The sequence below is a fragment of the Coturnix japonica genome, chromosome 2 (genome assembly GCF_054131305.1).
Source record: "Coturnix japonica strain WE chromosome 2, WE-NBRP24, whole genome shotgun sequence".
Taxonomy (NCBI): Eukaryota; Metazoa; Chordata; class Aves; order Galliformes; family Phasianidae; genus Coturnix; species Coturnix japonica.
The window spans coordinates 123,660,462-123,681,603 of record NC_140664.1 but is presented as its reverse complement, the minus strand read 5'-3'; the positions used below and the strand labels follow the sequence as shown (position 1 = coordinate 123,681,603).

Genomic DNA, 21,142 nt, shown 5'->3' with positions numbered 1-21,142 from the left:
TTCTGAATATAGTGGAAGCCAGACTTTCTTGTTGATTTATCCTTGCTAAGCAAGGCCCTGGGTGTTGTGTGGTCACAGTGTATGTGTGGGTCATGGGCTGTGGAAAGGTGAGGATGTGTAGGCCGGAGTACCCACACAAGCTCTAATTGCTGAGGAAGGTTGGGCCCAGCTGCTGTGTCGTGTCCAGCTTTGTACTCTGCTTCATGAAAAAGGATCCATCGAAAGAGAAAGAGAGAAAACAGGGCAGCAGAAGGATCAGCCTCTGCAAAACACCCATAAAATGGAAGGATTGAAAGGGTTAGCCCTTTCTAGTCCGGGAGGGAGATGACTGAGGGAATAAAGACAGCGTCCTAGAAGGACAGCTTCTATGAAATGAAAGAACAGTGTTTGTGGGGCAGACAGCAATAAGCCTGCAGTGATGCAAAGGGAACCCAGCCTTTTCCCCGGAGCCTAACCAGTGATTGGAAGACCTCAGCAATCCACCTCATCACACTGTGAGGATGTAGATTGTAAGAACGTCTTAAGCAAATATTTGACTGGACTGCATTAGGAAGCACTGACTGTAATGGGATGGATGGTTGGACTAAATCCCTTCCAGCTGCTCACCTGAGGTTTTCTGAATAAATTTTCTAAGTTCCAGCCTTCAGCCCTATTTGAACAGCTACACTCTCACCAGTCTCATCATTTTCTCCATCCAAAACCAACCGTAAGCTCTTGATACTTAGAACTCTACTCGTGTACATATTTTATACCAGGAAGGGGGACAGAATTTTTCCAGCACTGCCGCCACTCTGTGTGTCCAGGTGGATACATTCATTGTCACAAAGAAGACAACTTCTGTTCCCATAGATCTCAGTAGGTTGTCTGGTCATCTCTCAGTATTGGTACTGCTTTCATGTCTGCCACAAGTACCACATGCCTCAGAAAACAATAGCCATCCAGTCCCATCATTGTACTTATTTTCTGAATATAGTGGAAGCCAGACTTTCTTGTTGATTAAGAACAGAGATGCCACAGAAACATCTGCATTTAATACGAGCACTCGCTTCTTTCCTCATCGTGTACTAATATTAACAATATTTGGCACTGTCACATTTTCTCACTGGCACCAAACTGTGTTGGAATCTCTTTTCCAAAGGGAATTCTCCACCAACCCACTACAGGAGCTTTTGCCATTTCTGTTTCACCAACATCTAAGTATGTTACAAAGCTTGTAAGAAGCGTTTTTTCCCCCAGTAACTAAACACACTGGCTGAACTACACCTGTAAAGTCACAGCTCAAAGTGTGGCACAATGGAACACAACCTCTGAGAGCAGTTTATGGTGTGAAATGAGATGTGACACAAAACCAAAGCAAGTATGGAGAGCGGCTGTGCTGGCCCACCATGCCAGCTCCTTGGGGGATGGTGGCTTCTGTGTGCAGCCAGCAGCGTGCCACAGCCCAGCTGCTAAATAAAACAGGGCCTTGCTCAAAGCTTAATCCACCGGTGGGAAAATCCTGTCAGCACAAGATTTGCTTTGCCCAAGAGATATCCATTGCCAGAAGGAAAAGCACTACAGATTGTCCCCTTGTGGGTGCCTCCTGTTAACGTGCAGGATTACCAGCACTGCTCAGCTGTATATTAAAACTTAGAGCGTATCGTAAATAGGATCAGAGAATATTTTGGGGGTTTGGCACACAGCAGTGTGAAAATCCCATCGATGTAAAGATACTGATAGCAGTAAGTGAACTGCAAACAAAGAGCTGTTGTTCCCTTCTGCCTACTCTAGGATGACATAGAGACAGGAATGAAGACTGGCTCACACACCGTTACAAGAAATGCATGGAGAGCCACAATCAGCCCCTCCGGATCCCCCATCTCAGCCACCCGCCTCCCAAAAGCAATGATCCTACTGGCACCTAGCGGTGGATGGACACATCAGCGGGAGCTTTGATGTCAGAGATTTTTACATCACTCTATGTACGATTTTAACAATGGTGAAAAGAAACACTTGTATTTTGCTGGGATCCTCACACAGTGAAGGCAAGTCTTAGAATCTTCTCTAAAAGGAGCCTTTTGGAGAGACACGATAACAAGCCGGCCAACAAGCCTAACAAACCAAAGCAGAAAACTGCATTAGAGCTTCAGCATGCATTTTGTAATTACAGGATGTGGCTTTCTTGGAGCAGTGTAACTATGGAGATAAAAGAGGATTTGCAAACAGAGATGACCAAGGGCTGGTTTCTGTGCAGGCTGCTACATTGATCAGTGAAGATGCATGGGAAATGTACTGCTTCCTCCTCCACTCCACGGAACCAGGGAGAAATAGAACATGGAGGAGGCTGCACCATACAAATGTTCTCTGCTGGTTCTCATCCTTGTGTGAGGGTGTTCTGGGCTCCCATCCTATTGCTTGCAGCCAAAGCACGCTCTCTGCTCTTCAAAATCCCTCAGACCCCACGCCTGCTGAGCACAGGTTCCCAAATGGAAACCTGGGTGAGCTCAAACATCCACGTGCCCTGAATTTCCCTGGTGCATACTTGTGTAATTCTCCTTTTACCTTGAGTTCTTCATTTGCTGGCACAAGGACCCTTCTGCTGAATCAGACGTAGGAAAGATACACCAGGCTCGCTCTGAAACCTGGCAAAGCCCAGGAAGCTCTTCCTGCTGTAATTCTGTGTGGGTTTTGCATCCGACTCCTGCTGACTCCATCCTTTACTTGCCACTCACAATACCCGGGTTCATTGCAGGTGTTTTCCACTGCTAATGGATCCATCTTCAGAGCTGTTAAACTGACTGCATGGAAATGGTCTCTATGTGGTTTTACTAACAGTAACATCCCTTGGATTCCCTAATAGAAACATCTTAGTACCCCAAAATATTGCTGCTCAAGATCATATTTGTCCTTTGAAGTATTTCGCCACTTAATTTATGGATAGATGGTCTTTCCCTAAACATATGCATTAGATTAGCCTCCAACACACCATTCCTTCAGCACATGTCATTTACTTTGATCCCTATTTCAGTCGTCCTGGATGAAATCCAGATAATTCTAAGAAGTGCTTTTTGCTGTATGAATCTCAGCTGTAGGTTTGTGGCTCATGGAGGGTTTGAGATTTCATTAAAGCTCCTCAATTTGCTATCGCTACAGGTTTGAGGTTTGTTTGCTATCGCTACAGGTTTGAGGTTTGTTGCGTGTATTTCCAAGTCTTGCAAACAAAAAATTGGTAGCAGAAGGTGATAAATGAAGGTATAAATACACACACACACATACACTTGAAAGGAGAGTAGAAGACGCTTCATGTTTACCTGCAGCTGACACCAATGGTGCCCATGTTGAAGGAGCATTTGAAGGAACAGAAGTAACTTCCACAGCTGAGTGATTTAAAATGTCTCCGAGTGATGTGAATCTTCCCCAGGTATCTGTGGGTTTTGTGTTTGCCCTCAGAAGATTCTGCAGTGCCTTTTTTAATACAGTCTCCAATATCCAGATATTTTACCCCTCAACTTCCCATCTGATATTCCAATGTATGATGCACCCTTTAAAGTAGTCACAAAAGGATCACCAACAAGAAGGGCGTATTGGCTGTATTTCATTGACTTCTTAGTTGGAAAGGTAGAAAGGCAGTTTTCTGGATCAAAAATGAGGAACTGTCCTTTCTGGTTCAGTTACAGAGAACAGAACACCATCTGCGTGTCCTACACTGAGGCACTCTATTTCCTTTTACTCAGACTTTAATGAAGTTGCAAAGTATACAGTATTGTAAATAGCACAGAGGTTAATGGCACAGTCATTCGCAGGCAGGTTTTTAAAAGTAAATGAAACTAAAAAGGCAAAAATAGTGGAATTTAATTTAGGGAGCAAGAATGAGGAGGGGGGGGAGGTCTCGAGCTCTGGTACAAGGAAGACAGCAATGGGAACAGTGAGAGCCAGTGCCCCCAGCACCAGGAGATGGCTGCGGGAAACACAAAACCAGAGCGGGCATGGAGTGGTACCCAGCACAGACACATGGGTCTGTGCCCGTCTGTAGTTCAGGGAGCTCTTAAATGGAGAACTATTGTCAGCCAGAGAGAGCAGCGAGTGCAACAGAAGAATGCAGATCCTGATTCAACAACTGCTGGATGCTGGAGACCTTTGTCAGTGGGAAAAAGCCCTCCAGCAAGAAGGGACTGCTTCTCTCTGCTAACTCAGCTTTCCATTCCTCCTGCATACTCAGGATATGGCCAGGATGCTGAGGGATCAAGGGGATGTTACCTGGGCGTGGCACACTGCACACACGGCAGTGTGTTCCTGGTCCCACGTTCTTCAGATAGATCCCAGGAGAAACAAGATAAGTCAGTAGTGTGTGTCTTTAAAAGATTACCAGATCAGGTGTGTAGAAATCAGGTTGAAAACATGGGAAGAATCATAAAACAAGGACTTCCCAGTGGGGCTTCGAAGAATGAATATTAGCAACATTAAAGAAATGAAGGAGAGATGCCTTTGGATTAATAGGGAAGACTTTCCCCTGCCCCAGAAACTTGGAGACCAGTCAGACATAAACCACCCAGAGCTCAGTGCTGGAGTCACCACCTCCAAGGAGCTCACAAAACACTCGGGATCCCAAGCACCAAACCTCTGGTCATGATAACCCCTTGCTAACCTCCACTCTACTTTACACTGTTGCACTGGCCTTGTGGGACTGCTAAAATGTGAGTGAGTTTTGCTGATTACTCCTTGGCCCTTCGGATGATGATAAGTACAGCAAGCTGGAACTCTTTGGCATTGCCTGGATCAGGGAATATCTTTCTGAAACATTCTGGGCAGGCATCAGTCACCTCTCACTGCTGTCAGATTGCAATTAAATTCATGCTGCAGCCAGAAGATGTAGTGTGCACACTAATTGGTGCCAGGGAAAAAAATCCTGTCAAGACATTTGTTTGTGGCTGTTATGGATTGACTTTACAGAGAGGCCAGCGTCTGCATGCAGAAATGCTCATGCTTTTGCTCTCTTAAATGCACATTACAAGCATTGCTCTTTGCTATATTGATCAAGTAATTGTGAAGGTGGTGTGCTATCTGCATCTCTCTACCACTGGTCCTGTCCCCAGCCCCCAACAGGCAGGTCAGTGCGGCTCTGCCTTAGGTGCCAGGAAATGAAGCAGGGTAAGAGATAGTGATTAGTCTTGAAACGTGTGCCTTTTAATGTAATTGACATTGATTTAACTGCTGGTTGGATTTTTGAAGACAAAATCCAATAAAAAATGGACTGTCAATATCTTCCTTACAGCTGTTTGCTGCTGGTTCTACTGCAAAATGCAACAATTTGGAGGCGGTGAGAAATGAAATAAGGCAGATCCGTTGCTGTGCCCTCTTCCTTGTGCTCCGCATGGCATTGCAGCACATGGGCTGTGCAAGTGGGAGCAGAAGGTGCTGTGTTCATCAGCCCAGGCATCATCATCCTCTTTACTGCCCAGACTGTTGCAAGCTGCTTCTTGATCACAGTCAGCACAAAGGTAGGACGTGCAGATCCAGGTAATGCCAACATCCCCATTTCACATATGAGATCCTGCAGTCAAAGCTGTGCCACCCTCTGCAGCACACATCACTGCAGGGCCCATCACATCAGGACCCATTGCTGCAGGGCCCATCACTGCACCCTGTTGCCCCTTCACCTCACTGGCTGCCAGTCCTACTCGCTGGGCAGAGCACAGGTGAGAGGAGGCAGCAGAGCAGCAGCTCCTCAGCTGCCCTCTCCACCCAGCACCTTGACCAGCCACTTCACACATCCTTCCCAGGCAGAAAGCTGCCCCCAAATGGAGACATTTTGTTTTTCTGATCTTGTTAAAAAGCAAGCAAATAAATAAATAAATAATCTCTGTCCCATCACGCCGGTAATACGGCCTCCCCTGGTTACAGCACACACCGTGCTTTGTAGCTAGGCAGAGAACAGGCCTGCACTTCCCCCTGCAGACTGCTATAAAAGCCAATTAAGTTGTTACTTAATTTTCCTCTTTTTTTTCTTTTCCCCCCATTATGCACAAGGGGAAGCAGCTGAAAGTCTCGCCTAGCAACAGTATGTAAAATTTAAAGTAAATTCTCCCCAAACTGTGATTCAGCTGCCTTATCGCTACAAACGCCTTCTGACTGTGATGTATGGACACACTGTGCTGAGGAATGGGTCCCTCCCAAAAAGCTCAGCATCTACTTAAGGGAGTGCACAGAGTGCTCATGTTCATTGTAGCTCTGATCATGTCCCAGCCCAGCTCAGCCTTGGCTGCCAGCTCTAGAGATGAGTGGAGTGTCACCATTCAGCCAGCTCTGAGGTGTATAAATCATACAAATATCCTTCTGCAAACCCAAATCCACACTTAGGCTGTTTTTGTTCATAGAATCATACAATCATAAACAATTGGAAAAGACCTTTAAGATTACCTTGTCCAATTGTCTACCTACCACCACCACTGCTCACCAGACCACGTCCATTAGTACTACACCTACCCTTTTCTTGAACACCTCCAGGGACGATGGCTGCACCACCTCCCTGGGCAGCTCATTCCAGTGCCTGACCACTCTTTCAGAGAAGATTTTCATAACACCCAACCTGAACCACCACTGGTACAACCTGAGTCCATTCCCTCTCATCCTTCTTGAGTCGCATGGCCAGGAACAACACATTCCCCACAGCCACGCGTGTGTTTTCTCATCCCTTGTAGCTCAGGCAGTAAAAATCCACACTGCTTCTCCTTCCACCCAGCACCCAAAGCCTGAACAAAACATTGAGTAATTATTTGGCAACTGCTACAGCAGCAGCTTCCTGTAGGTTATCTTAATGGATTTATCGCCCTGAACTAAGCCCTGGCCATCTGCTCTACTCTCTAATTACAAATGCAGAAAGAACTAATTCACGACTGTATCATAAAAAAGTGAAATAGGAATGATTGAGGAGCGGGGTAAGCTCTGCTCCTCCCTCCAGTGCCCCAACAACAGCTCTCCTCCTCCCCAGTGAGTGGCAGCTCCTGAGGAATGGGGCTCCCCAGAACAGCCTTCTCACTCATTCATTTGGTTGCACCATTTAATCTGGGATTCACATAAACGCTGTCACAAACCTTTCCTTCTCTCTCAGATGATCCCCCAAAGATGTTCTTGTAATGCATTTTCTAATCAGGAGAAGCACAAAACCAAGCTGCTGAAAAATACCCTAAAACTCTTCATTTCCTCCAATTCACAGTGAAACCCACCCCTTCACTCAATGAAGACACATGGAGTCGTTCCCTGGCGTTGTGTTGCTCACTCATTTCCACCTTAGTGCTGCTGGTCTGGGAGAGCAGGGGCTGAGCACCCATCACCACTGCCCAGGAATCACTCTACCAAGAAGGACCAATTCCCAGCACATAGGCCAGGAAGATGGGAGTATCTCAGAGCAAGTTGTTTGGCCCTGGGCTTTGGGAGACTTTATTTTTCCCGCAGCTATCTATAAACAGATTGTGATTTCCTCAAATGCATTTGTTATATGAGAAATAAGAACTGAGTGGGAGAGTGGAGCAGCGCGAGAGGTTATTCCAACCAGAAGGATTGCCTGAGGGACTGACAGGTAGAATCACAGAATCATGGAACCATCAGGGCTGGAAAAGACCACCGAGATCATCCAGTTGAACCCCAACCCTTTCTCACCACACCCAGAAACCATGGCCCTCAGTGCCACATCTGCACAGTTCTTCAGCACCTCCAGGGTCAGTGACTCCCCCACCTCCCTGGGCAGCCTGTGCCAATGCATCACCACTCTTTCTGAGAATAAATTCTCCCTACCATCCAACCTGAACCTCCCCTGGCACAGTTTGAGGCCATTCCCTCTCATCCTATCACTGTTACCTGGGAGAAGAGGCTGTAAGACAGCAGCAACTTACCATGGGTAAATTGTATCTGAAGAGGGCACATTTATCAGAAAACATGCTAGTTTTGCAACTTTAGATATTAGATGTCATTAACAAAATCTCTTGTATCTTGGGATACAGAGCAGAACTCCACCCGTATCCTTTCTAATTTGTTCCATAACACCAATTAAAATTAATGACATTTTGAAAATCTCTTTGACCCTCGAATATCCTTTTGACACTTGGCCTTTAAGGACTTTTCTTTCAAGCTCTATCACTAAAAGCTTCCTGCACAGAGAAGTTGAATTAAAAAGGAATTTAATGCACTCCATTGCTATTACACTTTCAGGTGTGTTCTTCTTTTTTCTTGTGTTTTTTTCCCTCACGAAATCCAGAAATCCTTTTATAACTAGGAAGAGCTGCTCATTTGTCAAAGGACGTAAGTTAACACAATCAACTAATATCAGAAACAATGAGTCAGTCTGGGGACATCTCATGGAGAAAGCATGAGAGAGAAGAACAAAGCAGTGCGAAGCAGGACCTGCAGGCTGGGAGCTCCCTGGCTCCCCAGTGCTTGGCACAGCCCTTTGCAGCAGGGCATGTGCTCCCTGGAGCAGCTTCTGCTCCACAGGAAGGCAGCACCGTGCTCTGGAGCAAGCCTGTGTGATGCTGGCACCTCAAAGGGGAACGTGTTGCATGCAGCAGTCACAAGGGCAGCAGTGGGCAGATATAGAAAGACTAGAAAATGCTGCACAACCAAACAGTGCTGCACTTTTTAGGAGAGCATTTCACTAAAGAGTTGTGAGTTTTTTTGTCTCATAACCTAAAACAGGCCTTTGGCTGCAGCTGCCCAGCCCAGGGAGGTCAGCCATTCCAACCCGCCATTTGCCTTAAATATGAATAAATGTCAGCTTCAAGCAGGAGCTGTCTTTGGTTCTGCTTTGTGCACAGTTTCCATAGATGGCATCTCAGCATGTCAGTGAAACATCAATGAGCTGGAAGAGCAGGCTGGTTAATTAGCATGCAAATAGGCTCCCTCCTTAATGAGAAAGAAGCTTTTACTAGCTCACTGAGCCTCCAACACATGAGTTCCTGCCATGTCCTACAAATAACATTTTTATAGGTCAAAGACACACGTGCACATTTTTGGCCCCACACCGCCAGCATTGCTTCACATACACCACCTGTATCTGGAGTGTGAATTCTGCCCAGTGATGGTGGACGAGGAAGGCCAGGTAAAGTCATCCCAATATACCTGGTATCTTTCAGTGTCAGAGGTAGCGTTTTTATAATAGAAAAATAATTAGCTCATTAAGAGGTCTGAAGAGCTTTCCATTTATCTGCAAAGTTCTGCTCTAATGGCCATACTGGTAAAGAGCAGGAAACAATCAGACCCCACAGCCACACAGCGGTCTTGCAAGGCCTTGCAAACTGAACTGCAAACTGCTCTGGAAATGTAGAAGTGTATTTGTGCCATGTTCTTAACCTTTGCTTTATCGATCTTTACTGGAGATGGGCTATTTGGGCAGACAGACTGTTGCCATTCATTATTCTTCTGCTTTGCTGTAATGTCATACACAAGGGTTTCAGCGCATGTTATTTTGTGGCTTTGCATTGCCTGGGGAACTTTTTGCTTATTTTAAGTCTTCTGAAGAAAACAGGTACTGCAACAAGTTGTGGGGGGAGACGGCTCTTGTAAAAACCATCACGAAAGCGATGAATATAATGAGTGTATTAATGCACTTCTCTATTTTAACTAAATTGGCATGATAGTCAGTAAAAGCTTGCTGCCTCTGCACAGCCTCTATTTTGACATTGACGCTGTGATGGTAACAAGCTGTATTTTTGGAGAAGGGAGTCATATAATAGAAAGGTTTAGATTCATGCAGAGGAGCTGTGGATAAATTAGTACATCATCATCCCAAATCCATATCCACTAACAGAAGACTTGTTTGTTTTGCCTGAAGCAAAGTTTTATACATAGAGATATATATACACACATACATATATATATGTTATATATAAGTCTATATATATATAAAGAATTTAAAAGTTCCTCTTGTATCTGAAAAGAGACATCTGTTTTGCCCCACAAGCTCTGGATCCTCCTTAGGGTCCATAGTTAAACAGTTAGAGAGATATACTGGGGAAAGTGTTCAACTTCTTCAATACAAGGGAGTATAGAGTTTGAAGGAGTGACATATTGGAAGTCTTCTGCTGTTGCTGTTGTTTAGTAATAGACAATCAGAAAGTACCTGAAATGCATTAATTCCATGAATTAGACAGCAGTTGTCCGTTGCTAACATAAAGATAAACCAAGTGGAAGTTAACCCGGATGTTCCTACTACTGATCAGAGACCAAGATCAACAGAGGGGAAGTGTGGAAATGCTGGTACTGCTGCTGCCAGTAATCTGTGCTGCCTCTGCATCTACTTTGGGGAAAACAGAAGAATCCTTTTCTGTAGTGAAGCGTAGCTACAGACGCCTCAGAAATGTATCTGAGCCAGCAAACTAGTCTAAAAAGCCTGGAATTATCTACTTAGAATCCTATTTGTCGTAACAGCCTCCACACATGCAGAACAAGCAAACAAAGAGAAGTACGCAGGGTCAAGGCTGTAAGTCCTCCCATATCAAAATCCCACTGACAGCACCACCACCTTCAGTCTGCTGCTTTGCTGGTTTACATTCATTAGAAAGGTAGAAATCATAGAATCATAGAATCCTTAGAGTTAGAAATTAAAGGGAGATTGCAAGCAATAACTTATCAATCATCTGTCTTCTCTGTGCCAGGATAAACAGTATTTACTTTTACCTACATTATAATATTATCCATCCAGAGACAGAAAGTACACAGTTGAAGGACCATAAGAAAAGAAAGGTAGTTTAGAAATCTATTTGGAAAAATCTATTTAATAAGCACAACATACCAAGTATTCTTCAACTAATAAATTTTAATCTTACTCTTAAAATAGTACCAACATTAACAGCTTCCACTCCCTTCCTAGTTTCTAAGAACTGAGGTTGGCTATGTTTAATTCGATGTTTAGAACAACATACCAAATGCAGATATCTAAAGCGAAGTCTCAGAAAATGAAGAATGCCTTTCAGCAAATGTCTGTAGAAATCAATGCTTTTTCTTTGGATAGCTGGACCGCAACCCCCATTTGTTTCATGAATAATAGCATGTAATCATCTTAAAATGCTTATTTTGGAGAAATTTGGGTGTGATTAAATATATTTGTACTGATCAGCCTCTGCACTTCCTTGTTTCATCAGAAAGCCCGGCACAAACATCAAATCTACAATATACTCTTGAGGAGGAAGCAGCAGCCCAGTTACTCCTTGAGGAGAATCATCGACCAATTTAACTTCATTCCAAGCTCTGTTATACTCGCCACGAACTAAACTACAGCCAATTCCAAGTCTGTCTGCTATCACCTAAAAGAGAAAGAAAAGGAGTTAATCAGTTAGTGCATTTAGCTTGTGTGATAGTGAACAATGCTTAAAAAGAAAAGAAATACCATAAAAAGCTTTCTTGATACTGACTGCATAAATATCTGTGGTGTTCCAAACTGCAAATATTTACTGTTGGTTGTGCTTAGACAGACTGCTTATAGATGCTATTTCTACCACATTCTATGTACTGAATAAAATCTATTCATTTTTACTCTTCTCGGACACCAACATATCCATGCATCAGCCTGTCTTTCAGATATCAAATGGAGAACAATAACCACGCTGCACCGTAAGGTATTCTTCTTCCTGGAAGGCCGTTTTGCACAATGTTCTGAAGATCCATTAGTGATAGTTGTACCTTGCATACTTTACATGCACTAAGTGTAGAAAGGTAACATTTTTATTAGTGTTAAATTTAGGGCTGCTGCTTCACTCCAATGCTCTTTGCTCTTCAGCACCTTCAGTGTATGAAGCAATGAAACATGAGGTGAACTACATAGAACACCTCCATGGCCTCAGCTCTATGTTGTCCCCAGCAGTGCTGCAAGGGCTTCCAGCTACAAAAGGTACTTTCTTCGAACACATCTGCCATGAAGAAATAAAATCCTGAAAAAATCTTACTTCTTACAAAGATATTCCATGCTGAGATTGCAGTAGCTTTAAGAGAGAGGATTTGTCCCTGCAAACGTTTCTTTGGAAACATAATGGTGAGAGGACAGTGGAGGGTAAGAGAACATCAGTACTGCTTCAGCACAATTAATTCCTTCTCTCAGACCTCCACAATATATGTCAGGAACTTTCTCTCCCCATGGATGTCATGTATTTTGCACTGTACTCTTTCTCCTCTATACTATTTCCCAGGTCCTTCCTGCTTAGCGCCTAAGCCCTTCTTCTCTTTTTCTTTTCATACAAGAAGGAGAAGAGGCCAGCTACGGAGGGCACAGATAAGCAGGCTGACATGAAGACAGAGGAAGAAACAAAGCTTTCCAGCCTATGCAACTGGAACATAAAAGCTGTTATGCATTGTCACAGAATATTGGATAGATAATGAACAGAAATTGTCCCTACACATTTACATTTGCAGCATACAACAAACAAACAAAAACAACAACAACAACAGAAAAACAACCCAGGAAACTGCATAATTCAGTATTTGACAGTTACAGAAAATATAAAATGTTTTGACTACCAAACAAATCTCTTGACTCCTCGCCATTTTTCAAGTGTTCTGCTGATATCACTTAAGGCAATTTAATGAGAAAAAGAATGTTTACAAAAAGAAGCCATGCTGGCTTTTGTTCACTGGGAAATCAGTTTTGCCAGTAAAATATGTATATACTTCTGCAGACTTAGACATATACACAAGATATTACATGAATATAAATATTAGATTACACTGATGCAAGTATACTCTAGTTTTAATATCCATTTAGCAAGAATAACAATATGTTCTAAAGTAAATGTTAACATACCTTGAAAAGTAAAGCCCTGTGGCAAAATGTTCCTTTTTTCACTTTCCCAATAGGCACAACATTGGATTTTAGTTCAAATTCTATTTCACTTATGTGAAGCTCCCAGCTGAAATTGTGTAGTTCGTCTCTTTCAATTGCACCACCCATTTTGTCTGCAACAAACCTGTTCCAATGAACACCAAGATCAATTAAACCTACAGCACCTCTCGAATTTGTCACAAAATGGAAGGTACAGATGCAGTAAGAGAATGATACATGTAACTTCAAACTGTTGCTTTGAATGCTGTAATTGTTTTATTTGCTGTTTTTTGTTTGTTTTACTATTAACTACAGTTAGACATCACTGTAAACATAAAGATCACAGACCAAAGTCAAAGCTGCCAGCAGTGATTCTGGAGAGGTCTAGTGTGGGCATCAAGTACTCCAATAACATCATCATCAAAACTGAAATCACTGAGTACATAGTTCAGAAACTAATGGTCATCTCTGCAGCCAACAGATTACTTGAGTAATGTAGTACAATCCCCAGCCCCAGCATTTGTTTGAAATTTTAATTAAAGCACGAGAATATGTGACAAAAATAAAGTCATTAGACAATATTCCCAATACAGGAAAGTAACTACACCCAGAAAGGGTACCTCAATCTCTACATGTGTTTTCTTATGCCAAAGCCAATATTTGGTGCAGGAGGTTATCTTTATCCTTAAAAAAAAATAAATAATAGTTTAAACAAAGAAAGAGAAGATCAGAACCCACAAGCTATGCAAAAACTGCAAAAAGAATGTCTTCTAGGTGACTGTGCACAGATAGGATCCAACTCTGATTTATACATCCCTACCTCCTCTTACACACATCTTCACCTCCCTTCTGTCACAGCTCCTCTATGCACAGACCTCTGTTCCTTGCAGTGCCCTCAGTTGAAAGCATGGCTATTCATGAGGGCTGTAACTCTGGACAAGGTGCCGCAGAGTTGACACAACAGCTACTACCTCAGACTGGGAACAAACTTCTGCATCACTGCCTCCATCGTAAACATATGCAAACAGGTTTTAACTTCACACTGCATGCAAAACTATTCAAGAGGTCTTATTTCTCAAAATCCAGGGCCTAGGGAGGCACTAGTAGCAGCAGCACAGGGAGGTATTGCTGAGCAGACTGGATGTGATAACGCGAAGCTGGCAATTACAGCGTGAGCCTGAAGAAGCAAAGGGCTCCAAATAGTCTCTTGTGCTGCTCATGCCTGCAGCCAGCTCTCAGTAAAGGGAGCAAAGGCCCCTGAGCCTACATGCACACCACTCCTGCATGTGCACGGAGATGTGCTGCACCCGTTTAAATGAGGCAGCCAGTACCATGGTGCATTCCCTAACTCATGCTGGCTTCCTCCCAGCAAACACAGCAGGGATGTGCATGGGCTCCTGCAGCTGCCTCCTCCTCCAGCATTCAGCACATGCTCCCCAGGCACACACAGAAAATGCACTATATGAATACAAATCCCTGCAGAAAACATTTTACCCCTGTCCCTGATGATCATTTCACCAGGTTGGGTATTTGCAAATATTCCATTCGCGTGTTTGAAGAGTGGATTTGAAAGGGTATTTTATGAGTTCCACCTTGAGAAAGACAGCGTAATTTATACACAGCTGGATAGTGAAGGATGAATCCCTGTCTTGTCAAATTTTGCAATCAACAGAGAAGTCGTTCCTCATACCACAGCGGACCACTTCATTAAAAATGTGGTTAAAAGAAAGAAAGAACAAATTTTGAGAGACTCAGTGGGATCTGACGCCAAACTCTCCAGATTCAGGAGGCAGTCAGGAAACTGCTAAGATAGTAAAGGTTAAACTATGGAGAAGATGAAAGAAGCCACACTGCTTGGAGATGACAGTGATTGGTGCCTAGGCTGAATGGCCAGTGCTACTAATGAATCGCACATTGATAACAACTGTCTGTACACACATCATTGCAATGTTCTGGCACTATTAAATCATCAGGATGTTAATTATAGTAGTACCTGAAAACTCCTCTTAAGAATGTTTTGTGCTTTTGTGATAGAAAACAAAATAGAAGAGAGCTCTTATTAAGAGGAGTTTCTAAACTAATAGAGCAAGAAATATCCTAAGGCAAGAAACTACTGTGCAGTTTTTTCTTCAGCGGCAATTGTACAAAGTTCTACATATAAGGAATTAAAAGGGCATTTCCTGGGAATCTGGACCTTCTCCTACAGAACATGACAGTTTTGCATTTGGGTCAATTTTTAAACCCTCATCCAAAACCCATTGGAGTCAACAGAAAGGCTCACAGCACCTTTTTGTGCTGGGCCATACCCCAGTAGCAGTGAGAAAATAATGGCAAGTAATGCTTCTTTCTAGATGTTTGTTTTAAAAACCAGGGGATAAAAAAACATTAATTACTCTCCTAACATTAATTGCTGTTCAACAACCTTCAGGGCATCATCATAGCCAAGATGACAACTAAGAATAAGGGCCATCTGTATTACCACAAAATAGGTGCTATGTCAAGAGGAATAAGGGGGGACATATTTCACAAAACAAGCTCTTTAATGATAGGAAATATTTTAAATACTTTAAAGACAGTCTTCATTGTGCATTCACTTGTAGAATGAATAGGAAAGTTTACAAGGAAACACTGGAAATCCTGATTTATCCGAAATGCTCAATGGAAAGGCTCAGTACAGATATGTAAGTGTCAAAAACCTGAAACTGCCAGCATGAATATTTTCAGAATGAGAAAATTATACCCTTTTGTTGCAAATGATATTTTATTTAAGTACTTTAATTATAATCAAGTAATAAAGAAGAAACTTAAAACCAAAAATCGTATTAAAATACCAGGCCAAAGCTGGTTTTGATTCCAATTATGGGTGGGGAAAAAAGAACAAGCTGGAAAAAGTTGCCCTGTGAAAAGAAAAATGTTACTTTACCAAATCAACTTATTTGCATTACTTATGGAAATACAATTAGGTACTCACTGTGCAAGAGCCACAACCTGCTCCCGCGTAGTGGTGAGTGGTAGAATTGTTTTGGAAGCATCATTAATATAATTCATTAACATGTAGTCAGGTGGTGGTTGCCATTGTGCATCTTCTAGATTTATTTCATCCTGGACTTCAGATAAAATCTCAGCAACTTCTTTCAGTTTTTCCTCTTCTTTCTTCCCTTTCCATTTTCTTACACTGAAAATAATAATACCTTTGTTTAGAGTACTGTTACTTCTAAAGTCCAAATCCGGAACAGGTCCCATAACCACATAGCGGAAGAACAAATGAAATGCTTGCTTTGCTCAGAGAAAACACTGTGCATTTCACAGGCTTCATAGGAACTACAAAATCAGCATCTCACTGGGGCTATTATTAAGATCCACAGAATCAGACATTTTAGGATTTTTTATTTGTAGGAACGCATAGAACTTGTGTTTTGTAAGCATTGTTTCTTTTTTCAGCATACATCTTGAGTAATCCTACTGGGAAATTGGACAAAATTCCTTTCATTTCCATTTTTTTTTAATCCATAACACTTTCATCATTCTTGGAAGAAAAAGAAAAGAAATAAAGGGCCACAAGAGAGCGTGCTTCAGGGTACAATATAATTACTGTATGCTCTTCCAATTATTCTTAAAAATTTTACAATGAATTGCACTCTTAAGACTTAAGAAGGCTTTGTACAAAGCAGAAAGGCATTTACCTTTATCAGTAGTCTAATTCAAGCAATTTGTCTTCGGAATATTTTTCAACTTTTACCTATTAAAATTTATCATATTCACAAAAAGCCCTTTTCACAGGTTTCAAAAAAGCACATTTTTTAGAAGGACAACCAATTAAGATTTAATCTTCAAAATATAGAAAATTCACCACTGTCTTAAATAAACTACTCTGGTTATTAATTACACTTATACTCTAAAAAAGCAGGCAAACTGTTTTCATTATCTGTTTTGACTCCATAGCAAGGAGACCTCATAATAGTAGCTCAAACAACCACTACTCCATTTATGCACTTAGATATTATGCTTGAGAATAACTTGTTAAAGGGAACAACATCAAAAATGAACCACTCTCACCTGTCCAGTGTCTGATTTAGCAGGTTTTCAAAATAACAGACATCTATGGATGGTGTATTTCTTTCTCTTTGACTATTTTTTTTTCTCTGCTCCTCCCAAAACGTTCTCTTCCCAATGAGGAGTGTGCTAAGTGATTGTGCTACAACAGGAGGAGTAGTTTCCTATTCCTTTTTACTCAAATGTCTGTTGAAACACTTTTATTCTCCTTCATCCCAGCTTTTCAGGAAAAAAACTGTGTCTGTCCTGCTCCTCAACATTTCATTATGTCTGCCTAAAAATCTGTCTTGTAAGGAACTCTGGGATTACTGCCTTACAGCTGAAGGCTGTAAAATGAACAGTGACCATCACAGCAGGCTTCTATTAACCTTTTCATATCCTCTTCTTTATCCCCATTTTATTATGGGAATTATGAAATCTGGGGGAAAAAAAATCCACTCCTATTTCTGAAAATTGCCTTACTGCTCATGATGAAGTTCTTCACAGAGAGTGGTGAGGTGCTGGCACAGGTTGCCCAGGGATGTGGATGCCCCATCCCTGGAGGTGTTCAAGACCAGGTTGGATGTGACTCTCGGCAACCTGTTCTAGTGCCAGATCTGGAGGTTGGTGGCCCTGCCTGTGTCATGGGGGCTGGAACTGGATGATCCTTGGGGTCCCTTCCAACCCAAGCCATTCTATGATTCTATGACATGCTGCAAACGTAAAACAGTACTCTAGAGGAGAATTAGCTGTGGTAAATAGTTTTAAAGCTGCTAGGATTTCTGTTGCAAATTCAGCATGGATGTGCTGTGTAATACCAGAGAGCCAGCATGAAGAAAATGGCAGCCAATGCACTGTACTGCCACCGAAGAACAGCAATTGCTTCTATTTTTTTTTTTCCTTTTGTATACAATAAAATCTCTTGCCTGTCTTTCAGAAAGGAGGAAATGAGCATTGGAAAGTATTTTCTTGAATGCTCTGTAAGTATATAGCATGTGAGAGATACACATTTATCAGTCTACATTAAAGTTAACAGTTTAGTTCAGGCATCATATATATCAAATATGCAACTGTTTGATCAAAAATGTTGCTATCTGTCTATGCAAATACATGTCAAACTATCAGCTAAGCACTTTCTCTACATCTAATTCAAACACTTCCAGCAGACAACTATAATTCTCCTTTCTCTTAGCTTTCAGCTACAGTTTATATAAACCAGTATCACTTTTCAAAAACAATGGTTTTAAACTATGTTCAGTGGTACTCTGCAAAATAATGTTGAACAGAAACGTATGATCAAAGGAAAAAAATATGTAGAAAAAAAGTATAAGCATGTTTAAGACTTGGAGTCAGCCACTGACCTTCAAGTAACTTCCATATATCTCACAAATTAATAGTAATAATGATGTATGAATTATGGATTCAAAATGAATGACAATGGGGTTATAAATCATGCAACTTGATTATGGCATTCAAAAGCAATTATTTTATACTCGAAGAAAGAAGTCTTTGTATCCCTGCAAGTTTACTGTGGGGAAACTGAGCCAGGTATTTGTTTTTTCTTAAATAAAAATTCCTGCTTTCCACAAGAGTTAAGATCACTAACAGTGCAGTTATTTACTGTGTAATTGACACAGATTACATTGGTCACTCCAAAAGTAATGCCTCCTGTATATTTCCATGGAAACTACAACAGATACAAAAAGCATAGTAACACTACTTGATAGAGAAAATTCTCAGCTATAAAACACTATTTTTCAATATAGTCACCACCATTAGCTACGCATTTTCACCAGCAATGAACAACAGCCTGCATGCTGTGCTCACAAAAATCTGCATGGCTGCCCAGAACATGATTTGTCTCTCATGTCACTGTCACCACCGCTGAAATGTATCACCACTGACTCACTGGGCTCACATTCACATTTTGGTCTCCAGAAACATTTGTCAAGCATCAATGAACATCAATGGGTGCAATTCTTTTCCACTTGGAGCAATTCAATTCCACACCTTTGCTTCCTGTACCCTTTCATGTCAGACACCATTTTGTCAAACTGCCCCTCTGCTGTCAAAAGGAATAGGATACTGGTGGGAAGGTTCAACCTCTACCGCCATACCACCAACATTCACTTCTGGCACTGTGGGCCAACATAACGAAATAGGAAACATTATATTTGGAGCAGCCCTTGTACGTTAAAAAGCAACTACCCAAGGGTGCCCTCACACAGCAGTACACAAACACATTATCTTGTCAGAACAGATCTCTAAGCTTTGCACTTTATGACAGGGCAAAGTAGTCTCAGTCTCTAGAGCATCTGCTGAAATGACAGAAATGCCCACAAGTACAAAGCAAATACTATTGGCTTTGTATTCCCCCATCACTTCTCTTCCCTTTAAGTGAACTGCAATAGACATGGGATGGACATCAGGAGGACACCATCCAAATCAGCAGACATTAGAGCAGGCCTGGTAAGATACTAAAGACACTTCCACTCCTTTTCATCCTGAAACAAGAACCCTGCACAACATCCAAGTGGCAAGTAGTTCCTTATTGCTTTTTTTTCCTTTTTCCTTTTCTCTGTCTTAGCAAACAGTTTTTAACTCAACCCATGAGTTCTATTTTGTTTCCACTTTCTCCCTTATCCTCCTGATTGGGGGAAATCAAGCAAACAGTTGTGTGGTGCTGAGCTGCTCCCAGGTTAAACTACAACAAACTCATTTCAAGTATTTAATATGAAGTGATTCAAACAGAATTCCAGAAGTACTTACAGAATTACTAGCCAAATTGTAACTCAGTAACTTGTGGCTAGATTAATCCCACAATTTGGTTTGAACTCAGAACCTCAACACTTGACCATCAGTAGCTATTATCTATCAAAAAATTTGCATTTCACTTCTAAATTAATATAATTCAGAGTGTGACACCTTAAAGCTTTTTCTCTGCTGCGGCTTATGCAGACCAAAAGACCTTCTTCCAGATAACTCCTGCTTTTCCTCCACTGGAGATACCATCAAGCTATTGAGATCACAAAGCAAGTTCCAATTTTCCCTTGTCTTTCCTTACGGCACATTTAATCTCTCAGGCACACACAAAGATTCATAAGCACAAAAACACACAGCAGTGCAAGAAATCAGCAATTACCTCTATCAATAAAAGGTCTGTATAGATAGTAGCATATCGTAGTTCATGGATAAGCTCCAAGATGAAAATTGCAGCCGTGGTGCCCTTGCTCCTGCAACAGACACTCACATTTTGCAAGCCTGAAATTGTTAGTATTCTGTAATGCTATTGGTGACAAGAATTCACAGCCCTGAGAAGTGGCAAAAAACCCCTAGACCACAAAATTAGGTAAATTTGGAAGTCAGGACTGAGACCCACAGAAACTTGAATGATAAATGGTCATAACCCTAAGTTAGGTAACCAAAAATCTGAGTGCAGCTGTAGGTTGTATCACATTCCTATCAAGGATTAGATGCCATCCCCTGGATTGCAAAGAGGTTCTGCTTGGACTGGCTTTGCAGTCCTGAACATTCCCCTGGAACTAGGCACGTACTCCTGCCTTCTCCAAAAGGCACTCATGCAGTGGTGACTGTGCAGCTGTTCAGTTCAGGCAAACTGAACTGAAGGTGAGTCAGTTCAGTTGGGAGACTGCGGTTCACTTTTCTTTTCCACACTAAAAGAATATAAATTAAGTATTTTAACTAAAAATCATTAAGACCAGGACGAGATCTCAGCTCTCTCAGAAGAAATGCCTTAACAGACAGAGCTTTCTATTATATCTGTTATGCCTTGTTTTGAGCAGGTTTACAACAAACCAGAATAAGACTGAAAAACCCCAAACATCAAGCTGGGACAGGCTCAAATACTCTTTCTACAGAGGAAGGAAATAATTTTTCCATGAGATTAGAGATTTGTACCTCTTTGGTAGAAGCAAACCCGCTCAACAGATCAGCCCCACAAAAAGGACCAGTAAAACTCTACCTAGTGTACTGTATGGATCAGAGGGAGCTCTCCACGACTGAGGCATTTTTAGGCTCCCTGCTGAAATAGTACTGAACACACGCTTTACTGCTTTTAGTCATTTGAAGAATTTCACTGGAAGAAATTTAATCTATGAAAATGGATGAATGTGGGCAGTAGAGGGACTTCTCATTCACAAGTGTAGCTTTTAATTTGAAAAAGAACTACCCTAATTTCCCTGTGGCTTAATTGTCAGGCTGTAAAATAATTGCCTTCTAGGGATACCAAAAGGAAAAACAGCCAAATAAACAGGAGATGTTTGAGTACAGTATGGGGAGGACAAATAACAACTAAGATAGACAAAGGAA

General features: G+C 41.8%; 1 protein-coding gene across 8 annotated transcripts in view; it reads right to left on the bottom strand.

Moving 5' to 3' along the window:
- Positions 1–10,712: 10,712 nt before the first annotated feature.
- Positions 10,713–21,142, bottom strand: part of ARMC3 (armadillo repeat containing 3) — a 54,964-nt gene continuing 44,534 nt past the window's right edge. For 7 of the 8 annotated variants that reach the window (XM_085538715.1, XM_015853331.3, XM_015853330.3 and 4 more), the window contains 3 exons: positions 15,753–15,956; positions 12,764–12,926; positions 10,767–11,273 (listed from right to left, as the gene is read on the bottom strand). In XM_085538715.1, the coding sequence (XP_085394841.1) occupies positions 11,064–11,273; positions 12,764–12,926; positions 15,753–15,956 (577 nt within the window). In that variant the 3' untranslated portion in view covers positions 10,767–11,063. Of the gene's footprint in view, positions 11,274–12,763; positions 12,927–15,752; positions 15,957–21,142 lie in introns of all 8 variants that reach the window. The other variant, XR_014943101.1, reaches the window with a different exon arrangement.